The sequence below is a fragment of the Amphibalanus amphitrite genome, unplaced genomic scaffold (assembly GCF_019059575.1).
Source record: "Amphibalanus amphitrite isolate SeventyFive unplaced genomic scaffold, NRLGWU_Aamphi_draft 000191F_arrow, whole genome shotgun sequence".
Classification (NCBI taxonomy): Eukaryota; Metazoa; Arthropoda; class Thecostraca; order Balanomorpha; family Balanidae; genus Amphibalanus; species Amphibalanus amphitrite.
Window position 1 is genome coordinate 796,969 of NW_024881686.1, and position 27,382 is coordinate 824,350.

At 50.8% G+C, this 27,382-nt stretch overlaps 1 protein-coding gene across 2 annotated transcripts; it reads right to left on the minus strand.

Annotated features, from left to right (window-relative positions):
* Positions 1-344: 344 nt before the first annotated feature.
* LOC122384479 lies at positions 345-26,988 on the minus strand. 2 transcript variants are annotated; one of them, XM_043371895.1, is made up of 7 exons: positions 26,335-26,988; positions 25,936-26,130; positions 25,447-25,611; positions 16,259-16,402; positions 14,758-14,909; positions 9,542-9,662; positions 345-2,162 (listed from the first exon to the last, which is right to left on the minus strand). In XM_043371895.1, the coding sequence occupies exons 1-7, from the start codon at positions 26,399-26,401 to the stop codon at positions 727-729; spliced, it is 2,280 nt and encodes a 759-aa protein (XP_043227830.1). In that variant the 5' UTR covers positions 26,402-26,988; the 3' UTR covers positions 345-726. The 2 variants fall into 2 exon arrangements, with proteins under 2 accessions (XP_043227830.1, XP_043227829.1); XM_043371894.1 differs by having other exon boundaries at positions 347-2,162; positions 16,259-16,417; positions 26,335-26,890.
* Between the last annotated feature and the right edge of the window lie 394 nt (positions 26,989-27,382).

The following is a 27,382-nucleotide window of genomic DNA, read 5'->3' on the forward strand; positions in this document are numbered from 1 at the left end:
TTGCAAGTTGTACTATGTGGATTGTGGAACTTGATACTATGAGCAGTTGTATTCAGCATCATTAGAACGGGGGTATATCTAACAGCGTGTGTAAAAAAAAACACTGACCAAAAAAAAGCGCAACGAAAATAAAGGAGCAGCGCAAAGAATGAACCAAATAAAGGTTATGGTTAATGTTTCGTGAAGCAATTCAAATGGTTTTAATCTAACAAAATGATTTACCTGCACATGCCAAAAATGCTTATAATATATTTAGTTGAGTGAGGTCGGTGCAAAATTAGACCCTGGATTTGGCGGTGTACTTGCACCCATCCACGGCACAGCTGTTACACTCTACACAAATATCCACACTGCTGGCACTGCTGCATTTATTGTAAAGTGATTATGGGCTATGCATACACTTCTTAAAAAAGAAAACTTACACCCTTTACACCCCAAAAGCTCGCAATCATATCTCAACAGGTCTCTGACAGAACGTCGCTATCTGGATTCTGGAACACATGCGACATAGCACACACCACGCACACGCACGCAGACACGCACATGCCATAATATCTCGCCGCATGCCACGCCACACTCGCTGTACAGATCTACGTGTATATCACTGTTGCCGAGCCCTCGGTACGGCACTTGTCTTTGGTAACAGACTGGACCACTCGTCTTTGGTCACATACGGATAAAACCGCTGGTCTTTAGTCACAGACTGATCAAACCACTAGTCTTTGGTCACAGACTGACCGGCGCCGGCACGACCGCCTGGTGGTCCATCCGGTTCTGACGCATCAGCTCGGCGATTGGCCCCCTGTCGCCCGGCTCCGGCTCGAACACGGACCCCGCCACCGGCGCGGGCGTCGCCGCCCGTCGCCGCCGACTCACGGCCACCGTCGAGACCGTGACCAGGATCAGCAGACAGCCGCCGGCCGCCAGCGCGACCACGATGTAGAAGGGCAGGTCGGCGCCGGCGGCGAGCCCCCGCCCCTCGTCCTCTCGATCCGCTGGCGTCCCGAGGAGGATGGCGCTGGATTTGCTCCGGTCGGGGTCGAATGGTTGATCGTTGTTCTCACTGGAGGTGTTGATGTTTTCGGTGACTGTCATTTGTTCGAGGGTTATAGTGATGGTTTCGTCGCGTTTCTCGGTAAAATCTGGAGATGCGGTCGACGTTGGATGGTCGTTACGGTTTATTGTATTGATCGGGTTTATTTTCGGAGGAACCAAAAACGTTGGGAGATCACCGAGACAGTTCTTGTGCCCCGAATTTCCCTCCGACCGTGGGTCTGCCGATGGAAAGATGATTGGGGTTGTATCGGAATCTTCTAACGTACGGTCAAATACTTTATTTGCATCCATTGTTGTCGAGATCGATTGCATTTCTTCCTCAAGCATCGAGAGGTCACTGTCCTCTTCATCCATATACTCTTCTGGGTCCATTTCTACCCAACCATCGCCTTCAGCCGGTGAGGCTCCATTAGATCCAAATATATCCCCTTCAAAGTCACCTCCACTCTTCCTGCAGTCATTACCGTTATTACAGCCAGTATCGCCATAATCCACGGTTTCACCCTCATCAATGGCACCTTCCGCCCGACTATCGGGTACCACTGACGCAACATCGCCACCACCACCATCCTGATCCCCGGCCTGACCCACACGGCCATCACCACCTCTCTCAGCACCCTCCACCGGACCACCCGCCGCGTGCGGCGTCGCTGAAATCTCGTCACCTCCCGCGGGGGACGTCAGTCCGGTCTCCGCTCCTCTCCCACGCGGCAGCGGTCGTCTCCGGCGCGCCGGAAACGCCGCGGATCCGGCGCCATGAGCGCTCCCGGCCACTGATGATATTGCACGCGGACGAGCCGCCACAGACGGGCTCTCGGTGCGGCTCGCGGTGTCTCCGGGACGGCGGACCCGAGTGACGGCACCGCGCCGCGGAGATATCGACAGCCGCCGCCGGTGTGTGACGCCGCCCGGCAGCCGCCGGCGGGGTGTGAGCCCGACCGGCCTCCGAGCGGCCGGCACCGAGGGGGCCGGGTCGGGAGTCAGAGTGTTCTGCGGCGGGGAGTGAGGTCCTGCTGAGGGAGGTGCCTCGTCCTGGATAGACGAGTCCAGTGGCCCGGGCCAAGAAGCTGGCGGGTCCTCACCCTCTAGGTCAGGTGTGGCTGTACCTGTCAATAAAGAATGAACAGTCAAATTGATGGCACATAATGCTAGTGATAAAATAATTTTCACGAAGAACGATGGTCCACATTTGATAGTGGCAGCCTCAAGTGAGGCAGTGGTTGTCCCGGTCCGGTAATCAGTATTTGTACAAAAGGATGCAGCTAGGACAGCTAGGACAGGTTAGAAATAACGATAAAATCAAGTAGTTATATGAATGAGAGAACAAAACTAATAAGCAATTGCTTTGGGTACTCTACCAGTCTACCATCATAATGGGCCTAAAAAATCATCGAATAGAATATTCTAAGCGACGTTATTTCTGAGCCCTGAAGGGGGAATATTATATTCACTGTGGATGCATACTCAGAATTGATAAGAACTAAGAACATTTCACTCTGTGAAGGTTTCTCGTTTATCACACGGCTGTCGCTGCGCCACCTGAAAGCAGGCTCTCGAGACGACTGCAGCGCGCCGAGACATCCGTCTGTCTCCCTGAGGAGCGACGCCATTAATTACGCATCCACTATGGGGACATTACGCCGGAATGCGGCCGGCAGCCGGGCCCAGTTTCAAGGAGCGCTCCCGTCTCGTGCAAGAATGTCCAGGTGTCGTCCGGATGCGAGAGTGCTGCGGCGTGGCGGCCGCACGGCCCGGAGAATCGATACACCTCCAGGCCAGAATTCAAAGGAGAGTCGACAATGAGGCACTCAGCGCGGGACCCGGCGCCGGACTCGGATTGTCTGCGTAATCCAAACACAGATGTGTCTGTCTGGTACTCTCTCCCCCTCTCTCTCTCTCTCTCTCTCTCTCTCTCTCTCCCTCTCTTTCTCTCTTGCTCTTGCTCTCACCCGCTCTTATTCCTTTTTCTTTCTCTGTCAATTTCTATCATGCCCCTCCGGCCTCCACAGTTATGCCACTATTCCTGTCATTTTTGATCACTCACTTTTGCTCCGTTCCGCTTTGTTTTCTTCTTTTTTCCCACGGATCTCCTGTTGTTTCATCATAATTCCACGTCAAGTGGGACAAAAAATGATCATTTTGAACCTCACCTCCTCCGATTTTTGCGAAACTTTGTGAAACTACTCATCTATATGTGAAAAGAATGGGGACATATTTTTGTCAAGATATGACGTCACGTTTCCGAGATACACGTCATCAAACATTGACTTAGGCAAGGCACATTATCACCTTTGGAGCGTCATAACCATTGAAGTTTTAGACATATCACCACGAGACAAAGTGTGCAATGGAGGGAATAGGTCAGGCTTTAATTTGAGGATAACAATAATGACGTAATTAACTAATTAGTGAACTTAATTAAAATTCAAAAAATAAATTTTGATTTTCTGAAAAATGGGTACCTTTCGATTTTGCTGATTTTTACATATTTTATTCTCCTATAAATTAGCTACATCATATAAAAAATCCAGAATGGGCCGACGTCTACGTAACTGTCTTTTGGACTTCGGAATGTCTGGCACTCGCGTGTTTCGTTTTAGCAACCAAGGAGAGGCGCTACCCGGAGATGCTTCTTTCTACCCCAAACCAAAGCAAACCCAACCTGACCTGACGTGACCTGACCTAATCTAACACGCGTAAATATGTACAGCCCTCACGGCAGTTGCCGACTGGCCAAATGCTACCTAGATACGTACATTAGCCCTCACGACAGTTGCCGGCTGGCCAGATGCTACTTAAAAAACAAATGCGTGTTTAACACTTCAGGCTGACCCGCTGCGAGCCAGCGACCTTTAGATTTCGAGGTTGGTACACTCGGCACACTTACTACTAAGCCACGAAGATAGCTGGTCATCGTAAGCCAGTTTTTAATGATGAAATTGGGCATTCTCCGGGCAGCGCCTCTCTTTGGTTGCAAAAAGAAAATACGCCTGACTCTCCCAGCGCTAGGGAGAAAAGCCCGGTTTAGCCAAAAAATGTATTAAAAAAAACGGAATTTGAATTGTAGGCGGGGAACTTTATCGTGTGCCAATTTCATGGTCCTAGATCAATAGGTATATTCAAGATCAAATGAGGTTAAACGTGATCAAATTTGTTATAGTGACTATTTTGCGTTTATACGCCCATAGCTCTAAGAGATACTGGCCGATTTTCCTATTTCTTCCTTTATACGACATTTGTAGTGTTATGAGAATCTCTAGTTAATCTTACCATAAATTTGGCAGTTAGTGGCACTGGCTTGCTAAGAGTAAGATGTCGCCGGCAGAGGCGGGGATCGGCCGACGCGGGAAACGTCATAGTCACATATTGTGTTTGCACCCTAATAATTTAATTTTACCAGTTGATTTTCGTATTTATTTGAACATTAGATTGCCTGTACATTTTTAAGCCTTCACACAAAATTTGACACAAATCGATCATAATCAGCGGTAAGAAGCGCGGTGCAAAGATGGAACCGTACCGCGCCGGCACAGTCTACCATTCAGGCGGCAACGGCCGGCGCCGGCCGCCGAGCCGCTCCGACAGGAATGTTTGACTTTACACCGCTATTACTAGAAAAGTTGTGGACCGATTTACCTTTTTTTTTGCACGGGAGGATTTGCAATTCGATTCTGGACAGATACTGAAAGTTTAACGTTAATATAATAATTATGTCGTGAGTTATTGGCGATAAACTGGTGGGGTTAGCGAAATCGGCCCCTTCCACCGCCCGTGCTACGTTGCACTACTTGTTGCTATATCATCCAAAGTTATCGTTGGCCCACTCTAATTTTCTCAGCACCTGTGCCTTACGTGTAGTGGAAGACAATATCTAAATTTGAGCAAAATCGAAGGGTACCCATTTTTCACAAATTACATTTTAAGAAATAAATTCAAAATAAAATAAATTCAAAATCACCGAAAAATGTAAAAATTGTCAAATATTACTAGCATAACTCCTTATGTACACGTTTCAGTTTGTTTGAAATTAATAACTTCAAAAATGTTGAAGCTATAGATCTTTCAAGATTGCAATACACGTCCAAATCTGCTCAAAAAGCAGAAGTTTAGCGACTTGTATCTCTGTAGCCCGAGGGCATATGACAAAATCCTTTCACTCTCAGAGGTTTCACCCAATAGCCAATAAGTATACCAAGTTTGAACAAAATCGCAGAGGTGGCCGATTTTGGCTGTCCCGGTTGACATGGAATGCCCCCATACCTATGCTGTCTAATGCACTATAGGTATCCTCATTCAGGGTTATACAGTTCTCGTTTTTCATTCTTTATCTCATACCTTCTTCATCTTCACTTACCCTAATCATATCATTATCATCTTACCATAGAAGACATGAAGTACCTGGACTGGACACTCGTTTTTGGCGGAAAAAATAAGAGGCCACTTTGGCCTCTTATTTTTAATGACGGATTTTTAATCAGTATTTTGAGAGGCTGATATCTCAGCAACCGCTGGGCCGATTCGCCTGCGGTCTTTTTCGTTGGGTAGTTCCATCCTTTCTGTCCCGCAATTCACTTATCGTGGTGCATTCAGGTGACCGTCGCGGCACGTGGCACGTGAAAAGTCGGGGTGTTCAAGTCGTTCTGCTGGAGTAACAATTTTGAGAGGCCTATATCTCAGTAACCACTGGGGCGATTGACTTCCGGTAACTTTTGTAGAGTAGCTGTATCCCTTCTAACAAACATCGGATACTCTTGGTGCACGTGAGTGACCCCCGCTGCACGTGCAAAGTGCAAAAAACAGAAGAGGTGTTAAATGTGTTCCCATTACAGTAACTCAGCAACTACTGGGGCGATTTCGCTGAGACTTGGCATGCATGAAGGCACCCACCGGGTAATGCATACCCGTATGCCATGGTTGGGGTACTATTGCACGTGCGCACGTGCAGGGGTCGCTTCCAGATCTCGAGAACGGCAGGACCGATTGCGCTCAAATTTGGTACACGATTAGAGACCGGTGAGAAGGGTGCCATGCAAAAGTCAGTTGGAACCCATATTGCACGTGCGCACGTGCAGGGTGCCGCTTCCAGGTCTCGAGAACGGCTGGGCCGATTGCGCTCAAATTTGGCACCTCGCAAGAGACCAGTAAGTAGAATGCCGTGCACCGGGGAGGTTGTAGCTCTGCGCGTGCTCATGTGCACACCCCTCTGTCATATCTCAGGAACGGACTGACCGATTGCAATGAAATTTGGTGTGTGATTGGATGCTGGATGTGTATGAGTTTTCCTAAGTCGATGAATGTGAGGTAATGCACGTGCGCACGGGCAGGGGTCGTCTCCAGATCTCGAGAACGGCTGGAACGATTGCTCTCAAATTTGTCACACGATTAGAGACCGGCGAAAAGGGTGCCTTGCGAAAGTAAGTTGGGACCCATATTGTACGTGCGCACGTGCAAGGTGCCGCTCCCACACCCGAAGAACGGCTTTGTCGATTGCGCTCATATTTGTCATATCGCAAGAGACCAGTAGATAGGGTGCCGTGCACCGAGGAGCCTGTAGCTCTGCGTGTGCTTACGTGCGCACGTGCACACCCATCTGTCATCTCAGGAACGGACTGACCGATAACAATGAAATTTTGTGTGTGATTGGATGCTGACCGTGTGCTGAAGGTGTGTCGACGAAGAAAAACTCATACACGGTTAGCATCCAATCACACACCAAATTTCATTGTTGAATCGGTCCGTCCGTTCCTGAGATATGACAGATGGGTGAGCACGTGAGCACGTGAGCACGCGCAGAGCTACAACCTCCCCGGTGCGCGGCACTCTACTTGCTGGTCTCTTGCGAGGTGCCAAATTTGAGCGCAAATGACACAGCCGTTCTTCAGATGTGGGAGCGGTATGGGTCCCAACTGACTTTCGCAAGGCACCCTTCTCGCCGGTATCTAATCGTGTGACAAATTGGAGTGCAATCGGTCCAGCCGTTCTCGAGATCTGAAGGCGACCGCTGCACGTGCGCACGTGCATTACGTCACATTCATCGACTTGGGAAAACTCATACACACCCAGCATCCAAGCACACACCAAATTTCATTGCAATCGATCAGTCCGGTCCTGAGATATGACAGAGGGGTGTGCACGTGAGCACGTGAGCACGCACAGAGCTACAACCTCCCCGGTGCACGGCACTCTACTTACTGGTCTCTTGCAAGGTGCCAAATTTGAGCGCAATCGGCCCAGCCGTTCTCGAGATCTGGAAGCGGCACCCTGCACGTGCACACGTGCAAACGGGGTCCAAACTGACTTTTGCACGGCACCTTAATAACCGGTCCTTAACCGTGTACCAAATTTAAGCGCAATCGGCCCAGCCGTTCTCGAGATCTGGAAACGCCCCATGCACGTGCGCACGTGCAATAGCACCCCAACCATGACATACGGATATGCATTACCCGGTGGGTGCCTTGCACGCCAAGTCTCAGCGAAATCGCCCCAGTAGTTGCTGAGTTACTGTAATGGGAACAAATTTAACACATCTTCTGTTTTTTTTTTTTGCACTTTGCACGTGCAGCGGGGGTCACTCACGTGCACCAAGAGTATCCGATGTTTGTAAGAAGGGATACAGCTACTCTACAAAAGTTACCGGAAGTCAATCGCCCCAGTGGTTACTGAGATATAGGCCTCTCAAAATTGTTACTCCAGCAGAACGACTTGAACACCCCGACTTTTCACGTGCCACGTGCCACAACGGTCACCTGAATGCACCACGATAAGTGAATTTTGGGACAGAAAGGATGGAGCTACCCAACAAAAAAGACCGCAGGCGAATCGGCCCAGCGGTTGCTGAGATATCCGCCTCTCAAAATACTGATTAAAAATCCGTCATTAAAAATGAGAGGCCAAAGTGGCCTCTTATTTTTCGCGCCAAAAACGAGTGGCCCATCCAGTAGTTCATGTAGTTCATGTCAAGGCCGTTCATGTTATCTATGATCTTACTAATGCGTCCTAAAGTAAGCATTCGGGCAATATTGCTCGAATGTTATCCTATAAGTTAGATAGGTGAACACTGAACACAATATTGATCGGTAGAATATACCACGACCCCGATTTGACTTCCTTTATATGCAATCAATAAGTGCGAGTTTGTGGACTTTTCCCACTGATTTCGTTCCGTTTTGACTCCTGCTCACTGTTACTGACAGCTTTCTCGTCCGGCGGCGGGGAAAAACTGACACCCAAGTCTCCGCGCGAGGCGGCTGAGGACCGTGTCACACTCAGGGCGGGGCGGGTGCGTCCCAGTCTCCGACAGTGGCTGTGCGTGGTGCGGGCGCGCTCAATAGTCGCAGGCGCCCAGCTGCGGCGCTGGTGACGAGAGGAGTGCGGCAGGACGGCCGCTCTCCGGGGAGTCCCGGCCTGCCTCTGGGGGGACGGCCGGTCAGTCTGGTACGGACAGCTGGCGCCGCGGAGAGAGAGAGAGAGAGAGAGAGAGAGAGAGAGAGAGAGAGAGAGAGAGAGAGAGAGAGAGAGACCGACAGACAGGCAGTCAGACAGAGATGAAAAAAGGAAAAAGGTTGACCATGCGAGGGTCGTCATGAGTGTCCACTGCATTTTAGCTCTAACAGCTGAGGTGGAACTGCTGCCTGTCGCATCGTGGCCCAATGTTTGCCTGCAAGTTCATTATGCAGCTCTCAGAAATGCACATACAACAGCTTTAGTAATGAGCTACGCCCAGCGGTTCCACAGGGCATCCGTGCGGAGAGGGCCGCCGCGCCGGGAACCGCCCCCAGCGCGTCACATTTGTGTCAGTTCGGCCAGCGGCGGCCTGTTACCAGCGCCCTACACGGGACCAGTGTGCATTGAATACATGTATAGGTTTAATTCACGTTACTCGTAATGGAACATCTATATTCTATATATTTATCATCAGAGATAAATAAAACGAAAGAATACCTTTCATCACTTTGTAACATGCTGTTTCAAACTGTGGAACAAAGAAAGCAAAGCATACCGTGCCAGGGTATAAGAGAGGGGTGAAATAGAACGGGTTTTCGCAAAACAACACCGCTTAACGGCAGGCGTTTATCTTCCGTCTGCTCGAGTGGTTTTATTTACATCAAAGGCTAACAAGGCGTGAGGTCTTTATAATGAGATTACAAAACATCCTAACCCGTAGTGCCTAGCCCAACTTATTAGATCGAAGCATATGGTTGGAATAAAATGTGACGCACACATTTATACGTCAAGGCGCAAAATAGGTATGCTTTCACAAAAGGTGTTAGCGGCTTGCCGCTAAGCGGCACTGAGTCACATATCGGTGACTATATAAGAGATAAGTGCAAGGCAAACAATGCGTACCGAAGTCCACAAAAGGCACTGCAACCCCCAGGCCTCCCTGTTTACACATAGGCATAGTTAGAAGCCCCGGTCCCCCACTAGCCACCTTTACCGCAATGCCCGTGCCCCGGCAGCCCACCCCCTGGAGGTGATAGCTCACCTCTGGCCTGGCCTTCCGACGGCGTCGCCACCGCGTCACATTCGTCTTCATGCATCAATGCGACGTCCCTGAGCTCGACAGCGGCGCCTCGGCCGGCCGAGCGGCCCGCTTCGATTACAATCTGGGGACACAGGGGCCAGAACGTGACCTTTAATAACGGACCGTGACTAACGGCAGAGGTCATCACTCTCGGTTGTCGAGTATTCCTTCCTCCGGCTTTTGGACGATGGTAGAGGGCTGTGGTCAAGTGAAATTGGTAATCATGTTTGTAAAGCAGGGTCAGTGATTACGTAACATAAGCAGCAACACGTTTAACCTGATCTAAAACATGTATAAAATGGTAATACAAGATGAGATATCACAGCCTAAGTGATTACGACATGCATGATATCCATCATCAGTGATTGCTGAACGCTATCCGTATCCACCGTGTGTTTCGTGAAGTATGCCATCTGCCATAAACGGACAAACAGAAGCACACGGTTGACCGTTCTAACACCGTATACAAGGTAACTCCCAATCACTGTTCCCAGGCGCCGCCCACAGAGGCCTGCTCTGTAAAACGTTCACGGACCAGGGAGAGGGCGAGGCACAAGAATGATTACCTTGAGCCAAGAACATCGTATGGGCACTCGCTAGCATCCGGGTGGCCTATTATGTTGGATGAAAGGTTTGTGGTTGACGTTTACTGAGCAGAGAATGCGCCCCACCCTGGAGTGTAAGGGTTCGCGCTATCAAACGCGCCGTGTAAACGGTCGTTATACGACTATAAGGTAGGCACAGCTACTCCGGGCTCGGAGCTTACTGCCGTTTTAGAGACATCAATATTAGAAGAAAAAATCCTACAAAATAAACAAGCGTGCAGCCGTGCAATAAAGTCTGTTCAACGGCTCGAATTCATTGTATGCGTAATTATCTTCGAAGCGACCTAACTAGAACCAGCAGCGTGTTTTCAGTCATTAGCAACATCCATTTTTTCAACTTACATCGTTAGCAGTCATACAAGTACGAGAGCTCTTCTCAACGAAAATCCAAGCAGCTTCAAATGCTCCATTGTTTATACGCTGGTTAACTCATTGGGCTGTGCAGTAAGCATCATCTCTCACTGCAGAATTTCTCAGAAGCAGGTTTGTACTTACTGCTCCAGTATGTCCAGTAGTGAACACAGAGGGGCATTTTTCTGCAACGTCTATCGAGATCGATATTTTCCAACCTTGATATATAAACTGTTTGACGTTAGCGAACTGAAACGGAATTATTATTATCTTGACGTTTCGTCTTAGCCCAGCAGATAAAATAGAGACATGACTGCAAGAAACAGGTGAACTGCAGATGAAACTCTCTAACCCAATTAGGGATCGGAGGTTTGCCGGTCCCGTAGCTCAGTTGTTTAGAGCGTTGGACTCCGCGTGGTGAGAGCACGCGTTCCCGGTTATAACAGTCCGGGTTCGAAGCGCGACGGGCGCTCGACATTTATGGGCCTCCTGACAGGTATGGTTGCGGTTGGTGGCAGGCCGTAGCCAGGCGAAGTCAGCGAGGGGACCGGCCGTGCGCGGCTTTGTGCGCACGTTAAACTTTGGACTCTAAATTCTAGAACTAAATTCTAGCCATAGAACTGGAATTGCGCGATCGGAGGGTAGAGGGCAGGGTCATCGCAACAAGCTTCGCTTAGCGGTGGCTCTGTCCTTGTGAATCCTTCCCATCAAAAGGTTCGGACAAAATTTATAAAAAAAAGAGGTCAGTGGCATAAGGTGGCAACTTTGGCATGTGGATTGGATATTAATTACTTCGGTGATGTGAGGGGCCGCCCGCGACGACCACATAGGATTCCTTGATCCTTCTCAAAGCAGAGCAGCTGCCAGCATCCTCCTGTGAATTCTGCAGCTGGAACTGACGTATGATACAAGTTCCCCCGAAATAAATAATAAACGTGAACACACAACCGTGTACAACTTAGATATCAAACACGAACTTATATCTCTACTAATCTTAATTGCAGCGGGCAAGTTCATCGACTCCTGTAACGCAGTCTGCTGTAGGTGACAATACGTTGCGGTCAGTGGTCCCTGTGGCTTACAATACATGCCCACCTCGGACTACCCTGGATCGGCGGTTGGGCCTCGTGCGGAACGGTGCGCTGCGGGCCCTGACGAGCGGGTGTGAAACCGGTCGTCTGCGGGCCTCTGGACGGCCGTGGAATCGCGCCGCGCCGCTCCACTGAGCCGCTCGATACAGCGGCACCGGCGGCACCAGCCGGCCGAAAGGCTGAGGGGCCGCCGAGAGGTGAGACTGGGAGCTGCGGGAGCTGAGTAGACTGAGAGCTGCGGTACTGAGTAGACTGAGAGCTGCGGTACTGAGGATACTGAGCGCTGCGGTACTGAGAAGCTGCGGAAGCCAAGGGGACTGAGAGCGGTATGGAGCCGCGGGTATTGACGAGCCGCGGAATCCGGGAGCTTAGGAGCTGCGTGAGCCGAAGTGAATGAGACTGAGAGATGTGGAAACTTCAGAGACTGAGAGCTGCGGTAACGGCGAAGACTGAGAGCTGCGGTAACTACAGCGACTGAGAGCTGCCAGAGTTGAGAGCTGCGGTAAAGGAGACTGAGAGCTGCGAGAGCCAGTGACTGAGAGCTGCGGTACAGAACAAACTGAGGGCTGCGGTACAGAACAAACTGAGGGCTGCGGTATTGAACAGACTGAGGGCTGCGGGTACTGCAGAGACTGAGAGCTGCATGATCTGCGAGAGCCGAGGTACTAAGGGATCTGGAAAGACTGAGGGCTGTGGAGCTGTGAGAGCCGTGGAGCCTGAAAGCTGCGGTACTGAGCAGACTGTGAACTGCGGGAGCTAAGGAGACTGAGCTGTGGAAACTGCAGGGAGCTGATGTGACTGAAAACTGCCGAACAGCGGGAGTCGAAAGTTGTGGAGCTGCAGGAATCGGGGGCTGGATGCTGCAGGCTGGGTGGTGAGGGATGATTATATAGGCAGGGATGATTGCTGACTGCCGAGGGCTGGACGCCGAGGGTTGGGTGCTGAGTGCTGACTGCCGAGGGCCGGGTGCTGAGTGCTGGCTGCCGAGGGCTGGTTGGTCTGTGGTTCCGGGTGGTTTGGTGGCCTGCGACCACCGCAGACGAAGGAGTCGTTCTGGCGATGGTCTGCCGACCATTGGCGCGGTGGCAGCGTGCCGCCGGCAAACAGCGGCGACCATCCAGTAAACAGGGGAGTGAACCTGTCACCGAGCGCCGCGCGCCGCTTCTTTATAGGGGGCCTGATAAATGGGGCCCGGAGATGGGTGCCCGCCACTCGGGATCTTGTTTACCCAGTGATACGTCCTCTGCTGCTACTGATACACGGACATGCCTCGGTGTTTGTAGAACACGATAACAGGGAGGCGACACGAAATACCTCATATCTTTTGTGTATTTTCAATAGGAAAAGGCGTTGAGGCAAAAGTTAGGATTACAAAAAACATAATATGTTGTGAGTAGGTATACTTGCAGCCAAGTATTGGACAATAATCCAATCGGAATGACTGTCCACTTTCCGCTCCTTGATATTCTTAGCGTTGCATGCGTTAACTCAAAGCGATGAATATGTTAGCCATGTGCTGTTGCTATGGTCTGATCGTTGGTGGATGGGTCTTTGGTAGTTACCGCAGCTTTACGACGAAAAAGTTCGATGAAAGAACTTAGTGGAGCGCACAGCCTAACTTTTTATTCTGCTTTGATATGCTCAGTAGTCAGCCCAGACCTTATGCAAACAGTGCTCTGCAAGCCTGCGAGTACCTCTTAAATTGGCTGTTTTACTGGAAATTTGGTACACGTGCAGTAAGAAGATTAAAAACATTTGTAGAAAAAAAATATAGCATACCCCATGCATACGAATAGTCTAATGGATGCCTATATCAAGCGAATTGAGTGCTGTGTTCATATTCCGGTCCATATCGTCCCACACAGTGCCCCTTGTGGCACTTATCACGACCTTTATGCTATGAGCGGCGCCCCTTGGCAGCAGCGTCCCCCTTGGACGCGACGAGCACAGCCGATGTCGCCACAAAGGGCACAGATACGGCGCACCATTGGGCAGCAGCGGCGCATTGTGCTCGCACTCTCAGCACAATCGATGACCGCCAACAGCGCGGCCCAATGAATGTCTATCAGAAGATGGCCTCTCGAGCGCTGCCGAACAAACACCCAGAGAGCCGAGGAAAAGTTACAGAGCGTCCTCTAGCAAACAACTAAAACTGCGCTCGCGGTGTCTCTACCGGCGGCGCGAGCTAGCGAGCTGACAAATCTGCCCGGCTCACTGGGGCGGTCGGAGCGTGGCAGCCGTCTGTCAATTTCGGCGGCCGACTCGGCCTGAATGGGAGCCGGGTATTACCGCGCTGGATGGACGGAGCGAGCGGCGAGCGGCTCCAATGCCGCAGAGCGTCGATCGACGACGAGTATATAGCGGACGGCAGGGAGAGCGCCCAGACCCAGAGCGACCACCGTCGCTCTGAATCAGACGCATTCACAGCGGAGCGGCGGCGGCGGGGGTTTCTCGGACCAGCGGCTGCTATATGCGGTGGCACGGTATATCGACGGCGGGACGGGGTAGGACGACGTGGAGCCGGGAAGGTAGTGACTGAGGTCACCTGTAACCGGGACAGGGAACGCACTAGAGTTGCAAAGTTTTCCCAATGGGCTGCTACCGGCACCGCCCCGCCCCACAAAAATTTTCTGGGATACCGGCATGCTACCACGCCCCAAGCAAAAAAAACCGCCAAATTACCGGCATACCGGTAATTTGGCCGTAATTTTAATACGGCATATGGAACTTTTACCACAAAATGTATTTTGCAGTGGCTAAGATTGCTGTTATTACAATTCAATAGCCTCTTAGTGTCCAAAGTTTGAATCATATGCTGATAATTTTTTTTGTGTGCAAAATCAAAAATACCGGCATGCTACCGGCAAGACATGCCAGATACCACGAAAAAACCTGCGGTAGTGAAAAATTACCGGCATGCCGGCAGTGCGGTAGGGAAATTTTGCAACTCTAGAACGCACCGTCTGAGAACAGCGGAACAGGGAGGGCAGGGATACGTAACTATTGCAGAATGTCACTTGATCATTACATATGTCCCGACAGTATGCATCACGCAAAGTCGCAGTGCTCTGAAGATCACCAGGGTATTGAGTGTAGTGCAGGCAGCTGACGTCCCCGTTTCGGTACTGACCTCTATTGGTTCGTCGAAGGCGGGCAGAGGCACAACCGTCTCCGTCCAGTCTCCACTGGTGGCCCCATCCTTGCCCCGCAGCGCGGCCCGCAGGTGACCCGACGGCGCCGAGCTGTCAGCCTTCAGCGCGAACACCCGAACCGCGTCCGAATCTGCGGCACGCATCAGATAGTTACGTCAGCAGGCACCAGTGCAAGACATATTTTAGTGGTATTTTCTATGATAAAGCAAACTATGAAGAAATCAATTACGTCTTCCAAATGCAAAGAAAAACAATGATGCGTCAGGTTGACAACATGGCAGATGGTTTTCTATTTCGGATCGTTTAATTTGCGTGGTTCCTAATTTAGCGGGCGCCTCGTATTTGCCGGGAGCCGGTGCCGGGATGAGGCCACTCTCCCTCACCCTGAACCAATATGTGATCAATAGGCCATTAGTAGGACAAGGCAATGCAAGAGAGCTAATTAGGGGGCTTAGTTTGTCGGCGCGGAGATTGTGCCTGTCGCACGGCGTCTCCGGGGACAGTGGGGACTGGAGGTGACGTGGGAGAGAGAGAGAGGGAGAGAGGAGATAGAGAGGGACAGAAGTTACGTGGGAGAGAGGGAGGGGAGGGGGAGAGAGAGAGAGAGAGAGAGAGAGAGAGAGAGAGAGAGAGAGAGAGAGAGAGAGAGAGAGAGAGAGAGAGAGAGAGAGAGAGAGAGAGAGAGAGAGGGTAGAGATGGACACTGAGTAGGATCTGTACCTATTGGGTCGGTGTTCACCTCCCCGCAGCCACTGCACTGGTACATACCTCAAACGGGGTGTTTGCAGGTGCAACACTGCTTGAGTAGCTAATGACCCCCTGAAATGTATCGCATCGACCTATGTATACCTTTAAAATTCAGACAGACATGAGGAATTCATACAACTGAAATTATTACCTACATAACTTGGAAGCATTGAGAGGGTACTGGCAATCTTTTTCTCGCCTATATGCGCGAGTAATCTTATGTCTTCTGAAATAGAATGACGAGGGAAGGGCAGACGGAAAATAAATGGAGCCTGAGACCGTCGGCCGACTTCGAACCGATCCATGATTGATGTTTGGCTCGGTGGGGGCATCTGTTGCACGGCGCCTCTGCCGAAGGTGGGGCAGTATTTGTGTCGGGACTCTGCGGACTGCGGAGTGCCAGTGAAACGGAGTCGAGGCGCACGGACAATGAAGAGTGATGTCGTCTGACAATGATCGAGGGAGTAATAAAATACCATTACTGCGAAAATATATCAGTAATGACAACAAAGCTGCTACCGTGCGCTGAAGGCTCATGGCTGAGGCGAATGATGGTTGGGCAAGAAGACATGCATTAAAACAATTCTTTTTAGATAAGTTTGCTTGTCAATTGCGGCGCACTAATGTACGGTCTTCTAATAACAATCCTTTTGTCTGTTCACAATCACACAATTGGTAATCAAACCACAAAACGTCTGAACATTGCCACCGATCGGACGGCGCTGTACTCACAGAGCGGATGGCGGCGGCGGCGCGGCCGGTGCCAGAAGCGGACACAGCCGGAAGTGGCGGCCGCCGCCGGAAGTCGAGCCGAGAAGAGTCGCTCCGACCCCCCACCGCCGTCCGCGGCCGGCGTCCACACGAGAGAACCGGGCCCTGGCGGCGCAAACACTACACTCGGTGCCGCAGAAATACACGGACAAAGACCACTGGACGGGGAAATAATACGGACACTGGTCCACCGAAGGCAAAGGCCCCGCGGAAGGCATTGTGGTCATGACAATGCTACGGAAATTATTTGTTTGGTGTATTATGAAGATAGCTCAAAACAGGATACCTAACTAAATCATTAGGAACAAACTAGCACTCCCTGGGCTCCACTGAAGAGAACCGTCAGACGTCAAATACATAATGCGCAATATTGATGCCTAAATTTAAATGACAAGAAATTTACTTATGTAGGTATTAACAACCTATAAATAGCACACAGCCCCGATTATAAACGTTTAAATTACAAAAGTTACACCAAAGCTTCTCCGAAACATAGCGAAACCAGCGTATACATATGCTGAAACGGGAACAAACACATTACCTACACCTGTTCATTGGTCTGTGACCTGACCGATACCTATTTATGTTTCTTCTCATTCTCCCATATTGCTGCGCCTGCATCACAAGTTGCCAGTAGTTCGCCTGATCTGATGGCCTGGAACTGTTTGGTTAATGTGGGGTTTCTCTAGCACCTGCGAGTCTCGGAGGACTTCTCACGCCATGACCTCAGCGGCAGAGAGCGGCCAGCTCAGCCTCACTACCGATTCACGATGAGAACAGTCCATTTCTGGAACAGGTCATTCCTTGAGCGAGAGCTCCACTTCCTGATTCATTTGTCGCACTTCGAAGTGCATGGTGCGATGCATTATTAGAGATCAATTTGTCTTCTGGAGGGCCGAGCGGTTCTTACAACACAGGCGGTAGCTGCCGTTGAATGATTGAGTATGGGCTCCCACCAGACCACACTGTGGTTCTTGTTCGACCATGGATGGATATTGTATGAACGGCGAGTGACCGATCATTGACCAGTGACCATTGAAAACACCAGCCATGTTCCGAGTGCCTATATAGGTAGTTATATACTTGTGAACTACAAATGCTTCGAAGGATGGCGACAGCACACCAATCAATACCTACAGCATTCTTGCAATTTCACCTATAAGGTTGGTTACTAGCGACGTACCAAATAAGACATTATTATGTTAACAAGCAATACATATCAATGCCTACCAGTCTGCGTACTATTCCCGGGATACATCGGGTCCATTGCCCTACTGTTTAGAGTGCTTCAACCAACTGACTCGATTGACTATTCCTGATGCGCAAAGCCCTTGCTTACCCAGCGAACTACGGGTATGCATCGCTCGCGCCCAGTGCTCCCATCGGGAGTTGCACTGCGATCCAGAATGGATTGTTGTGCGCCAAGTTTGCCTCCGCAATCTCGCGGAACAATGTAGGTCTGATAGCAGGTCCCGGGCACCGAGCTGTTGTGTGATTACTGCTCGCTGAGGCTGAGTAACTGATTGGTGCGTCGCGATACAGAGAACGAATCGGCTGGCGGGTCCTGTCAGGTCACTGTATGCGGGTGGTGAGACCAGTGACCGGGTCAGGTCACAGAGTCCGATCAGTGACGGAGGTCAGGTCACAGGGTCCGGGCAGTGACCGAGGTCATGGGTCACCGGATACAGACAGTAGCCAGAATACAGGCTATATAAGGAGCTATAGCCATAAATAGCCAATAGCCATAATAGAGCTGAAGTAGGTATTGTGACCGGCAGCCAGCAGACGAGATATATTCATGTCGTCCTTCTTTACTGACGGATCTAGGGGTGCCATCGGGGCGAATGCTCCTCCGGCCCTCGCGGCGTCCGAAAATATATGAAATTTTACTTGCAGTAAAAACATTTTACACACATAAAAATATTAATTTATAATATAGGCATACCATCTCGGTACCGGGATGTAAGAGCCGACCTGCCCTCCGTGAGTTGAGAACGGTGAGTAGGATCACCTTCCACCCAAAGCACCGTCCCTCAGACCAATCAGTCAGACTTCGAGACTGTCGCAAAATCTCGCACTCATCAGCGCATAACCTTATCAAAAGCTCTCTCACACTAATCAACAGCTAATCTCAGCAGCTTCCCTGATGTAATTTACGCGCACAACTTTTGAACTAATTTGTGAATCAATAAGACATTCAAAAATCATGTTCCATCGACCATCATTCGTCGCAGCTGTAGAAGCCAATAAAAACAACAGTCACGACACCGCATTAGCGCCCGTTATTTTTTTTTTACACTCGTACGCATACCTACATAATTAGCATTTAAGAAGTTAGGCACGCATCATAGGTATACGAGCCAGCATTGATTGAAAATTACACTTTCGGCAATTATTCGTATTGTTAAACTTAAAGTAGGCAATCAAGAGGAAAATTTCAACCGATAGGCGCTACCTCCATTTCCGAAATAATTGATTTCCACGTCTTTTTCGGCTGGAGCCCGCAGCCTCGCCCAACATCGGCGCCCTCAGCGAAACCCATCCTATCTGGCCAATCCGAGCCCGGTCTAATTCCCCTTTGGTCTGGCTGCGTGGTCGGCGTTTCTCGGCTGCGGGTCGTTTCAGATGGTCTGATATCCGACCGCGGCGCCGGCCGTGCAGCGGCGGCTCTCCTGCCGCTCCGGCCGCCTTAGGATTCCGCCGGCAGGGCGTCGACTCGACACGGCAACGAGCTGAGAGCAGCCGCCATCGGGTGCCGGCGGCGGGGCCGGCCCACCGGTACCGACTCACGGCGCACTGGCGGCCCCCCGGGACGGCCGAGCGCAGTGCGCTGGGTGTACTGGGGTCAGAGACGCGATAATGTGTGGGATTTTTTACTACAGGAACCGACCGGAAGGGATAGACAAAGATTGCCGTGCATCATCGAAACAAAGCCTCAACTTGTCCAGCTGAGACTGAGGTCCGGAAAATTGCTACACGACAAAAAAGGCTCGCCTGAACACCTCCTGTCCAACTACATATGGGTCCGGTGCCTTGGTGCGTGGAGCCTTTCTCCAAGTTGACCGAGTTTCTGCGGGTCGGCGGCACAGCGACGTTAGTCGAGCTCGCCGCTCGCTAAGGCAGTCTCGAGTTTCGCCGAAACTGTCGCACTCTATGGCGCGAAACTGCGTGAGATTGGTGTGCCCCGGAGGGCGGTCGGACGGTCGGTGCGCCGCCGGTCGCCGGGTAATGGCTGTGGCCGGGGGCCGGCGCCGCGGGCGGTAGGGCCGATTGGTCCCCGCACCTGTGCAGAGCCCCGTGGAGACGAATCATATGAACGTCTCACTACCGGGCCCGCCGGCCGGCCGGGACTAACGCGAACACCTCCAAAGACGCCTCGAGGCCGGGCTGAATCGAGTCTAATCCGAGCATAAAGTCGAGACATCCATAAAAGCTGATGCCTAATAATGTCGAAAGCTCTGTCAGCTTTGCCAGCCTGATGAGGATTACCAAAGGATTTGCAAACTATGATGAAATTTTAAGTGCCTTTCGTAGCGCGTGCATTTTACGCCTCGTTAGTTAGTTTGACATTCATCATTTTCTCCTAGATTGCCAATATAGATTCGAACAGAACGATCGTTTTCTGAAATTAGCTGACGCAATTTAAAATCACAGCCAGCAATCGCTGCCAAAACCATTTTCATATTTAAGGAATACTACGAAACCTTACAAATATGAAGGTAGTTAGTGCAGAAGGCATGTTTGGAATAAAAATACAGATTCAATACAACACAATTCAGTTTAAAAATCGCTTGGTATCTATCGCTTCGCCAAAAACATCTTCATGTGTAATTATCGAACGTATTCCTGACCACCAACCACCGTCCATCGATGTCCACCTTACTGAGCTGAGCCTTCTGGTATTCTGAGACAGCCATCAACCTTTCAGGGACAACAAAGAGCGACGGCGTGCCTCCCCGACTCCCCGCCCATTACTTTAGGGACCACAGACATCGGGGTAAAGCTCCCTCTCTCACACTCCGCTCAGGGTCCAAGGACCCTGAGCACAGCTCACCATTCCGGGAGCTGCCACCGCCGTCCCATGTTTAGGGACCCTGGACCGGGGACCACACAGTTCAGGGAGCCGCCACCCGCGGCGCGGCGGTCCGATACCGTGCCTTTCCGCCGCCAGCCGGAGTGGCTATTTAGTTAGTCGGCTCTCAGCGGCCGCGCGAGACGGCTGATTGCGACAGCACGCAGTTTTTACGAGACAGAACGGACCGGACCGGAGGGCTGGCAACTGAACGCCGTCACCGCCGCTCTGACAGGGTCTGCACCTCAGCCCGGCAAACAGGGTCACAACTCACAAACAGGCACACGCAGAAATGAGCACACAAACGTCCAGAGAAAGAGGTCATTGCTAACACCCCTACACGTAGAACACTCCTAAACTGGCGATTGGCAATCGATGCACTGGACATCGTAGGGTAACTGTGGGGAAAACGCACCCCAGGGTTAAACGCCTCCCCTAAAAAAATCGTAGATCTTATCGACGGATAGGTGTTTTATCCTGTCTTTCAGAACAGTCAGCTGCTTGTTTACGTAGTTCTCTATTTCCGGTTCTGCGTCTTGAGGAGCAGCGTGGGTAGATGCTGATGTTGGTTTTGGGTGTTGTTTTTGTTGTTTTTACAGAAGATTCCTAAGCTTTTGATGCCTTCTTTATATCACAAAACTTGCTATTGTGCACATCACTCAAAACTGCGTTTTATTGTCATTCTGTTGAATTTATTATGCTGCGGCGTTAGTGGCGCGTTTTTTGTCAATATTTTGTTGACCGGAAATGGAGTGGATGGGGAAAGACGCCTACTCGATGCATGGGGCAAGACGCCCCCAGTTTTCTGAAAGGGGGGCGTTTTGCACGGTGGTGAGAGTGCAGGGTAGCGCCCTGTAGGTCGGGGCCAAAAAGGCCTCTCCATGTCCTTTTTTGCTGATATATCCTAAACGACTGCAGATATCGTCACCAAACTTTCAGGACTCCTTCGGGCATCCATTTTACACATTGCAACAACATTTTATTCCAAAGGCTATGATAGGTTGACCACAAATGATGTCAGAATGACGTCAAGTTCTGCCATGTTCATCATTTTCTGTTGATGGATGGGGTGGGGGCGCTTTGCACATGGGTGTGGGCGTATTACCCAGGGTGTGGGGCAAAACGCCCTTTTGTAAGGGTATGCGGAAACCTTTTTGGGGGGTTAAATACCACACGCAAGTGTCTTTTCTTGGTCTCAAAGCGTAGTAAAAAGAATGAGCTACATGATGGTGCCCAAAGGTCTGAGTAATCTGGGTTGGGTTGAGTGTCAGAAGGCTTCGCGCTTAATGGGGGCGTTTTTGACCTATTCACCCTACATACGTCTTGCTCTTTTGTTTGGTCCTTTCCTGGAAGTCAAATCAGAAAGGAAGTGGTGCGCCACACCTCTTATCAGAAAGTACGGGGAATATGGTAACAAACGTCCTTTATCCTGTCAGGAAACGTGTAATGAACACTACTTGCCACAAGACATGGGATACGTGAAACCAAGTTAACCCGGCAGTTGCTGGGGTATTTCGCCACCCACCGTTTGCTGGGGGGGGGGGGGGGGCGTTAAACGCCCCCAGCCGATAGCCGAGAACCAATAGGCGCAGCGAAACGCACGAGGCGGCAAACGAAAGAACGCGACGAGACGCTTCAGATGAGTACTTTAAAGTTGAATTTTGAGGTCACAGGTCGGGTCAAGGTCAGGTCAAACACCTGAAATCGGGCTTTCAGTAGCATGGACTTCAGGACTTCGCAATGGGCGCCTCTCGTCAGAAACTCTGTCAAAACGGTGCACAATCCAGCATATAAGGACTACAAGAGTGTCAGTTTCATGTAGGGGTCAGTCAAGCATAGGTCAGGGTCAAGGTCAGGTCAACCGGGTAGGCACATATCCCCGAAAATCAAAACTGTTATTCGCAGCCTATGACGCATGTTTTATGGGTAATTTGGGCCGTAGAACACGATGGTGACATTCATGTTATCATATGTGTACGTGTTTGGCTAAAAAAAATTCAATTTAAGAAATTCATGTATCATGGTCGTGAAGTAGTCACGAGAAATTGTCAAGATTCAGTTCAAGATTTTGGAAAATGCGGAACGATAATCAATAATCGAAGATAGCCATTTGATTGTTCATGGTATTGGCATTCTAATGGCGTTTACAGCATGTCTGTATGTCTATTCTGTGATTTTACCTATATGATTTTTTGAACATATGCCGTTTTTGGTCGAAAACTCAGAAATCATGACGTCACTAAAACCTCGATATCTCAAAAATTTTCCGACCGATTTTTTTGAAACTTTGTCACAATAAACTTCAATCAATTCCCTACAGGTACCCAAAATTTGGCGCGCCGCAGCGCGCCATTTCTATGCTATGGTCCGGCGAAAAAAGTGGGGGCGTTTAACGCCCCCCCCCCCAGCAACTCGCGGGTTAACACCCCGATGCTTCACAGAACGAGCCTAAATTTATGGAAAGGCTCTGAGAGCGCACCGCGGCCAGCTTAGCGACGGGGAAGAGCTGCCTAATGCCTATGTTTTAACGACACTCTTTGCCACATTGAAAGGCGCAATCTTGCCTCTGAACGTATCTCGGCGAGGTTGGGCATTACATTATATAACCGGCACCGGTGCTTAGGTGATGGTGTACTTGGACCAGTAATCTTTGTCGAGAGGGTCACAGAGCGTCGCGGATTTCCCGTTCGCTTTGGGAGCGGAATATTGGAGTGCTCCGGCGGTATTGACCCAACAGGGAAGCATGGATCGCTCACGTAGATTAGGTATCTACAAAGAGATGGATTTCGGTTTAGCATGCCCCATTCAGTTGCATGCAAAGGCCCATACGGTGTGTGCCGATCAGCACGAGAAAATAGGTACTTGACCATGCACTTCATGTAACTAAGACTAAAACTTCTTTCTTGCATTCTTGCTTTCCTCGGATCTAAAATGTTTACACTAACGTAATAACCGTTTCTACACTATTAGTAAAAAGAACAGGACCTGCTCGCCTCTTCCCCCACAGGCAAGGGAAGAGCAATGTATAACCCGCCCATCCAGCCTCCATGGGTATTTTTGCAATCATATCCGGGCATTTTAAAGGAAGGGTGCCACCTTTTGGACACAACGCAGTTTTTACAAGATTAGCCTCACATGAACCTAAAAACCGGCTTCACTTACCTATGCTCGAGACGGTCAGCATTGAATCCGCACGTGAAGTTATCATTTGCGAGTTTTGCTGCCAGCATTCGGGCAGGCAAAAATCTTCAGCACTATTTCCTCGTCGTGTTAAGGGTATTTTATAAAACATGAAATCAGCAAAGGTATGTATAAAAGTTATACTTTTGAAGCATGTTTTATCATTTTGAAAGGGTATATTTTTTCTTTATGGTATACACTTAAGTTTTAAAATTTTAATTGGGAAGTTTTTCTAGTAAGTTGCATGAAGGGTGAAGGGTTCCATAGATCTCTTAAGCATTGTAAAGGAAAAACCTTTACTCGACTTATTTGACGTTCTTTTGACGTATCTTACTTAGTTCAACTTACTTACTACAACTTAGTTCAAATCATGTTATCTTCTTCCTTTTTATTTGTTCATCTTTTTGTCTCAGTTGCGCCATCAATGCAAATGGCAGAATGATATGTTGCCATGACAACAGGATATGCCAGCCGTCCTAGCTGCCACATCAAACGACCTTGAGTTGTAGTGGTGATATAAACAACGATCTTTTTTTTGGCCAATGTATTAAATGCAATGTTTCGGTTTTTTGTATATTGTGGACGCGCTAACCACGTCTAAAAATTCAAATAAGTAAAATAGATTCATAGAACAAAAATTTCGGAAGGTGGCACCCTTCCTTTAAATACGATTGCATGCTGATGTAAACTGTAGAATGTCAGACACTCTGTCGGTGAGTACCGGGAACACTCAATGCGTTCGGTGCCGGCGGCAGCGACCGGCCTCCCTCCGGACCCTCCTCTCGGGCGCTTATCCGGAATTATGAGTCGGTGCCGCCCCCCCCGTCCCCCGTCCCCTGCGACCACGCAGAACGGGCGAGGTTCGTTACACGCTTCGGTGACGGTGTCGGCGTCGCTCGGAGCCCGGTCGATCTATCGCTGTCAGCCGCGGCGCGCCGCTGACACGGCTGACACGGCTGACACTGACACAGACACGGCTGACACGGACACAGCTGACACTGACACGGACACGGCTGACACACGACGAACAGACACGTCCGACTGACACGGCGACACTGACACTGACACAGCTGAGACGAGACTGACACTGAAACGCTTTAAACACGGCTGACACCGACAATATATAAAGTAGCGAGCCCGTTCGTGTGTCGCTGATCACAAAAGACGCAACTGACACGAGAGATCAATGGTGGACACATATGACTTCCGACTGATGCGACAGATGCTAGGAACTTCGGCCTAGTCAGTTACGATATTCCGGCTAAACACAGAATATGTGAGCTTACTGCCACAGATGTGATATAAATGCATTTCAGAAATGTTCTAAGACACCGTCAATGTTGGGTGATGTGATAGAAACACCACAGTTTAGTTTCGATGTTTGACCTTGAACAAATTAAGCAGAATTTAAACAAATAAAACGTTCCATCTGCCGTCGCTGGCAGTTGACAAAGACGATTGACCGGTGCTGTTTCAGAGATTGCCTCCGCCGATCGGCTAGCAAAGCTGATGGTTGACCGGTCAAAGCCGAGTTCCGTCAAAGTCAGTGATGAGACGGGCCGGTCTCCGGCTCCGTCAAACGGCGGGCGAGCTGCACTGATAGCCGCCGGGATCAAAGTGAATGCGCCGCCGGCCGTGCGATCTCAGCCGTGTGGCGAGGTAGAGAGTGACCTCCGTCCCTCTCAGTCCCCTCTGCCAGAGAGCTCTGACGGGAGCTCCTCTGAGATCGGTCAGTGACTGTACTCACCCTCACAGAAAGGCGCAGAAGAGGAGAATGCGTCCCCGCTCCAAAGGATTCTCTTAGCTCGCAGTGACTGTACTCATCTGTGCAGTAAGGCGCGGTGGAGGTGTATGTGCCCTCTCTGAGTGCTCCTCTGAGCTCTGTGACCGTACTCACCTTCACAGGCGGGCGCGGTGCCGTTCCACCGTCGGCCGTTGCAGTGCAGGGAGGCGTCCCCGGTCAGCCGGTACCCCGGGTCACACTGGAACGTGGTGACGTCACCCTGGACAGACTGGCGAGCCGAGCCGCCGGCCGGCGCCGCCAGCGCGGCACAGCCCCGTCCTGCAGCGGAGACCGAACAGACATGATGGTGGGAGCAATGGAAGGCTCTATCATCTCAGAGAATCGGACAGGCCCCCACCCACAGCCACAGAGTCAGACTCACATTGTCAGACTCCCAGGATCTACAGAGTTAGATCTAGACATATGTCTCGTAATGATAACGTAATGATAGCAGGCTAGCCGTAATGATAGCAGGCTGAGTGCACTGGACAGCGCACATCCCGCTCGATAGCAGTATGTTATCCTATTCGTAAGCACGTACATACATACACTTGGTACAGCCCAGACATACAAGTGAAGTGACACCTTAGAAAGTCGACTCACGTGCGCAGAAGGGGTGCTCGAGGACCCAGCGGCCGCGCAGGCAGATGTTGTACATGTTGCCGAGCCGGCGGTAGCCCCTGCGGCACCTGTACTTGAACATGTGTCCCGTTGCCGACTTGCGCGGCGTCCTCACCGTCACCACTCTGCCGTTGGTGATGTTCGGCCGCTCGCACGAGTGCTTCCAGACGGCGGCACCTGCAGGAAAAGAGAACACGGTGAGTGGGGTACCGTAGGGGTCACAGTAAGTCAATAAAAAGCAATTTACACGCATTACTTTTCAAAAGCTTTGTACTGATGACGAGAGGCTGTGAAAAAGTGTTTTAATACAGCAAACATGGCACAAAGAGTGACAAAATGAGCACAGTGAGATAGATATGTCGACGCTAAGAGGGTACTCACTGGTGACGACGTCCCCGACCAGGAGCAGGGTTAGCAGCACGGCGGGTCCAACGCTGCAGCACTGCATCGCTCGTAGACCCCGTGTCACACGCCTGACTTCCAATGAGGCTCCGACAGCCGGCACGACCTCCACCACCGGCCGGTCCTCCACTCAGCCTCAGCCCACTGCGTAGCTCCACTCTGAGTCGTCCCCACACGGACTGACTCTGATTCACACGCACAGTCACCGCCGACTCCGTCCGACCCCCGGACAGCCGCGCGGTGCCGGCTCCCTTCCGGTCCGAGCTGCGCCGCGTTAGCCGCCGGGAGCCGATACCGGCGCGCTGCAGTCACACAGCTGCCGATACAGAGCTCGCCACGCGCCGGACGGAGCCGGGACAGGAAGCGTGCGTAACACTGCGACACACGCGGCCGGGCGGGCTGAGCACGGGGCGGGCGTCACAGACCCCGGGGCTGCACACAGAGACACTGTCCGACTGAGGAACCCGGGGCTGCACACAGAGACACTGTCCAACTGAGGAACCCGGGGCTGCACACAGCGACACTGTCCAACTGAGACAGAGACCGCCGAGCGGGTCCACCGGCCGGCTGGGGCGGAAACTGAGCGGCGGCGAGATACGATCAGCGGCACTGGGCCTGCAGCTGGACCAGGCGGCACTGTCCCGCGAGAGGAATTTTCCTCGTCTCGATATGCTACAAACAAACTCGCTCGTGAAGGTCACGCTGAGCTTTTTCCATTCAGCCTGGTTATGACAATATTTCTCAGAAGCACGTCTTTCATTTCTAAGATAGGTGTGTCAAACCAATGCCCATTTGCTGAGGACTTTTATCCGATACAGCTTTAGTCACCTGGTCCAGTCTTACCAAAAAAGGAAGATCCGAGAAAGTCGTCTCAGCGGTCTCGGTTTCCGTTTCTGATACTGTATACCAGAGGCAGATAGTCGCGTACGAGTCATGATCGGTTCCGGTGACAGCGAGCTATCTAAGGTCAGACAAATGCGTCACTCAGATAGGTACGAATTTGTCCACTCGTTAAAGGCAGCCCGTC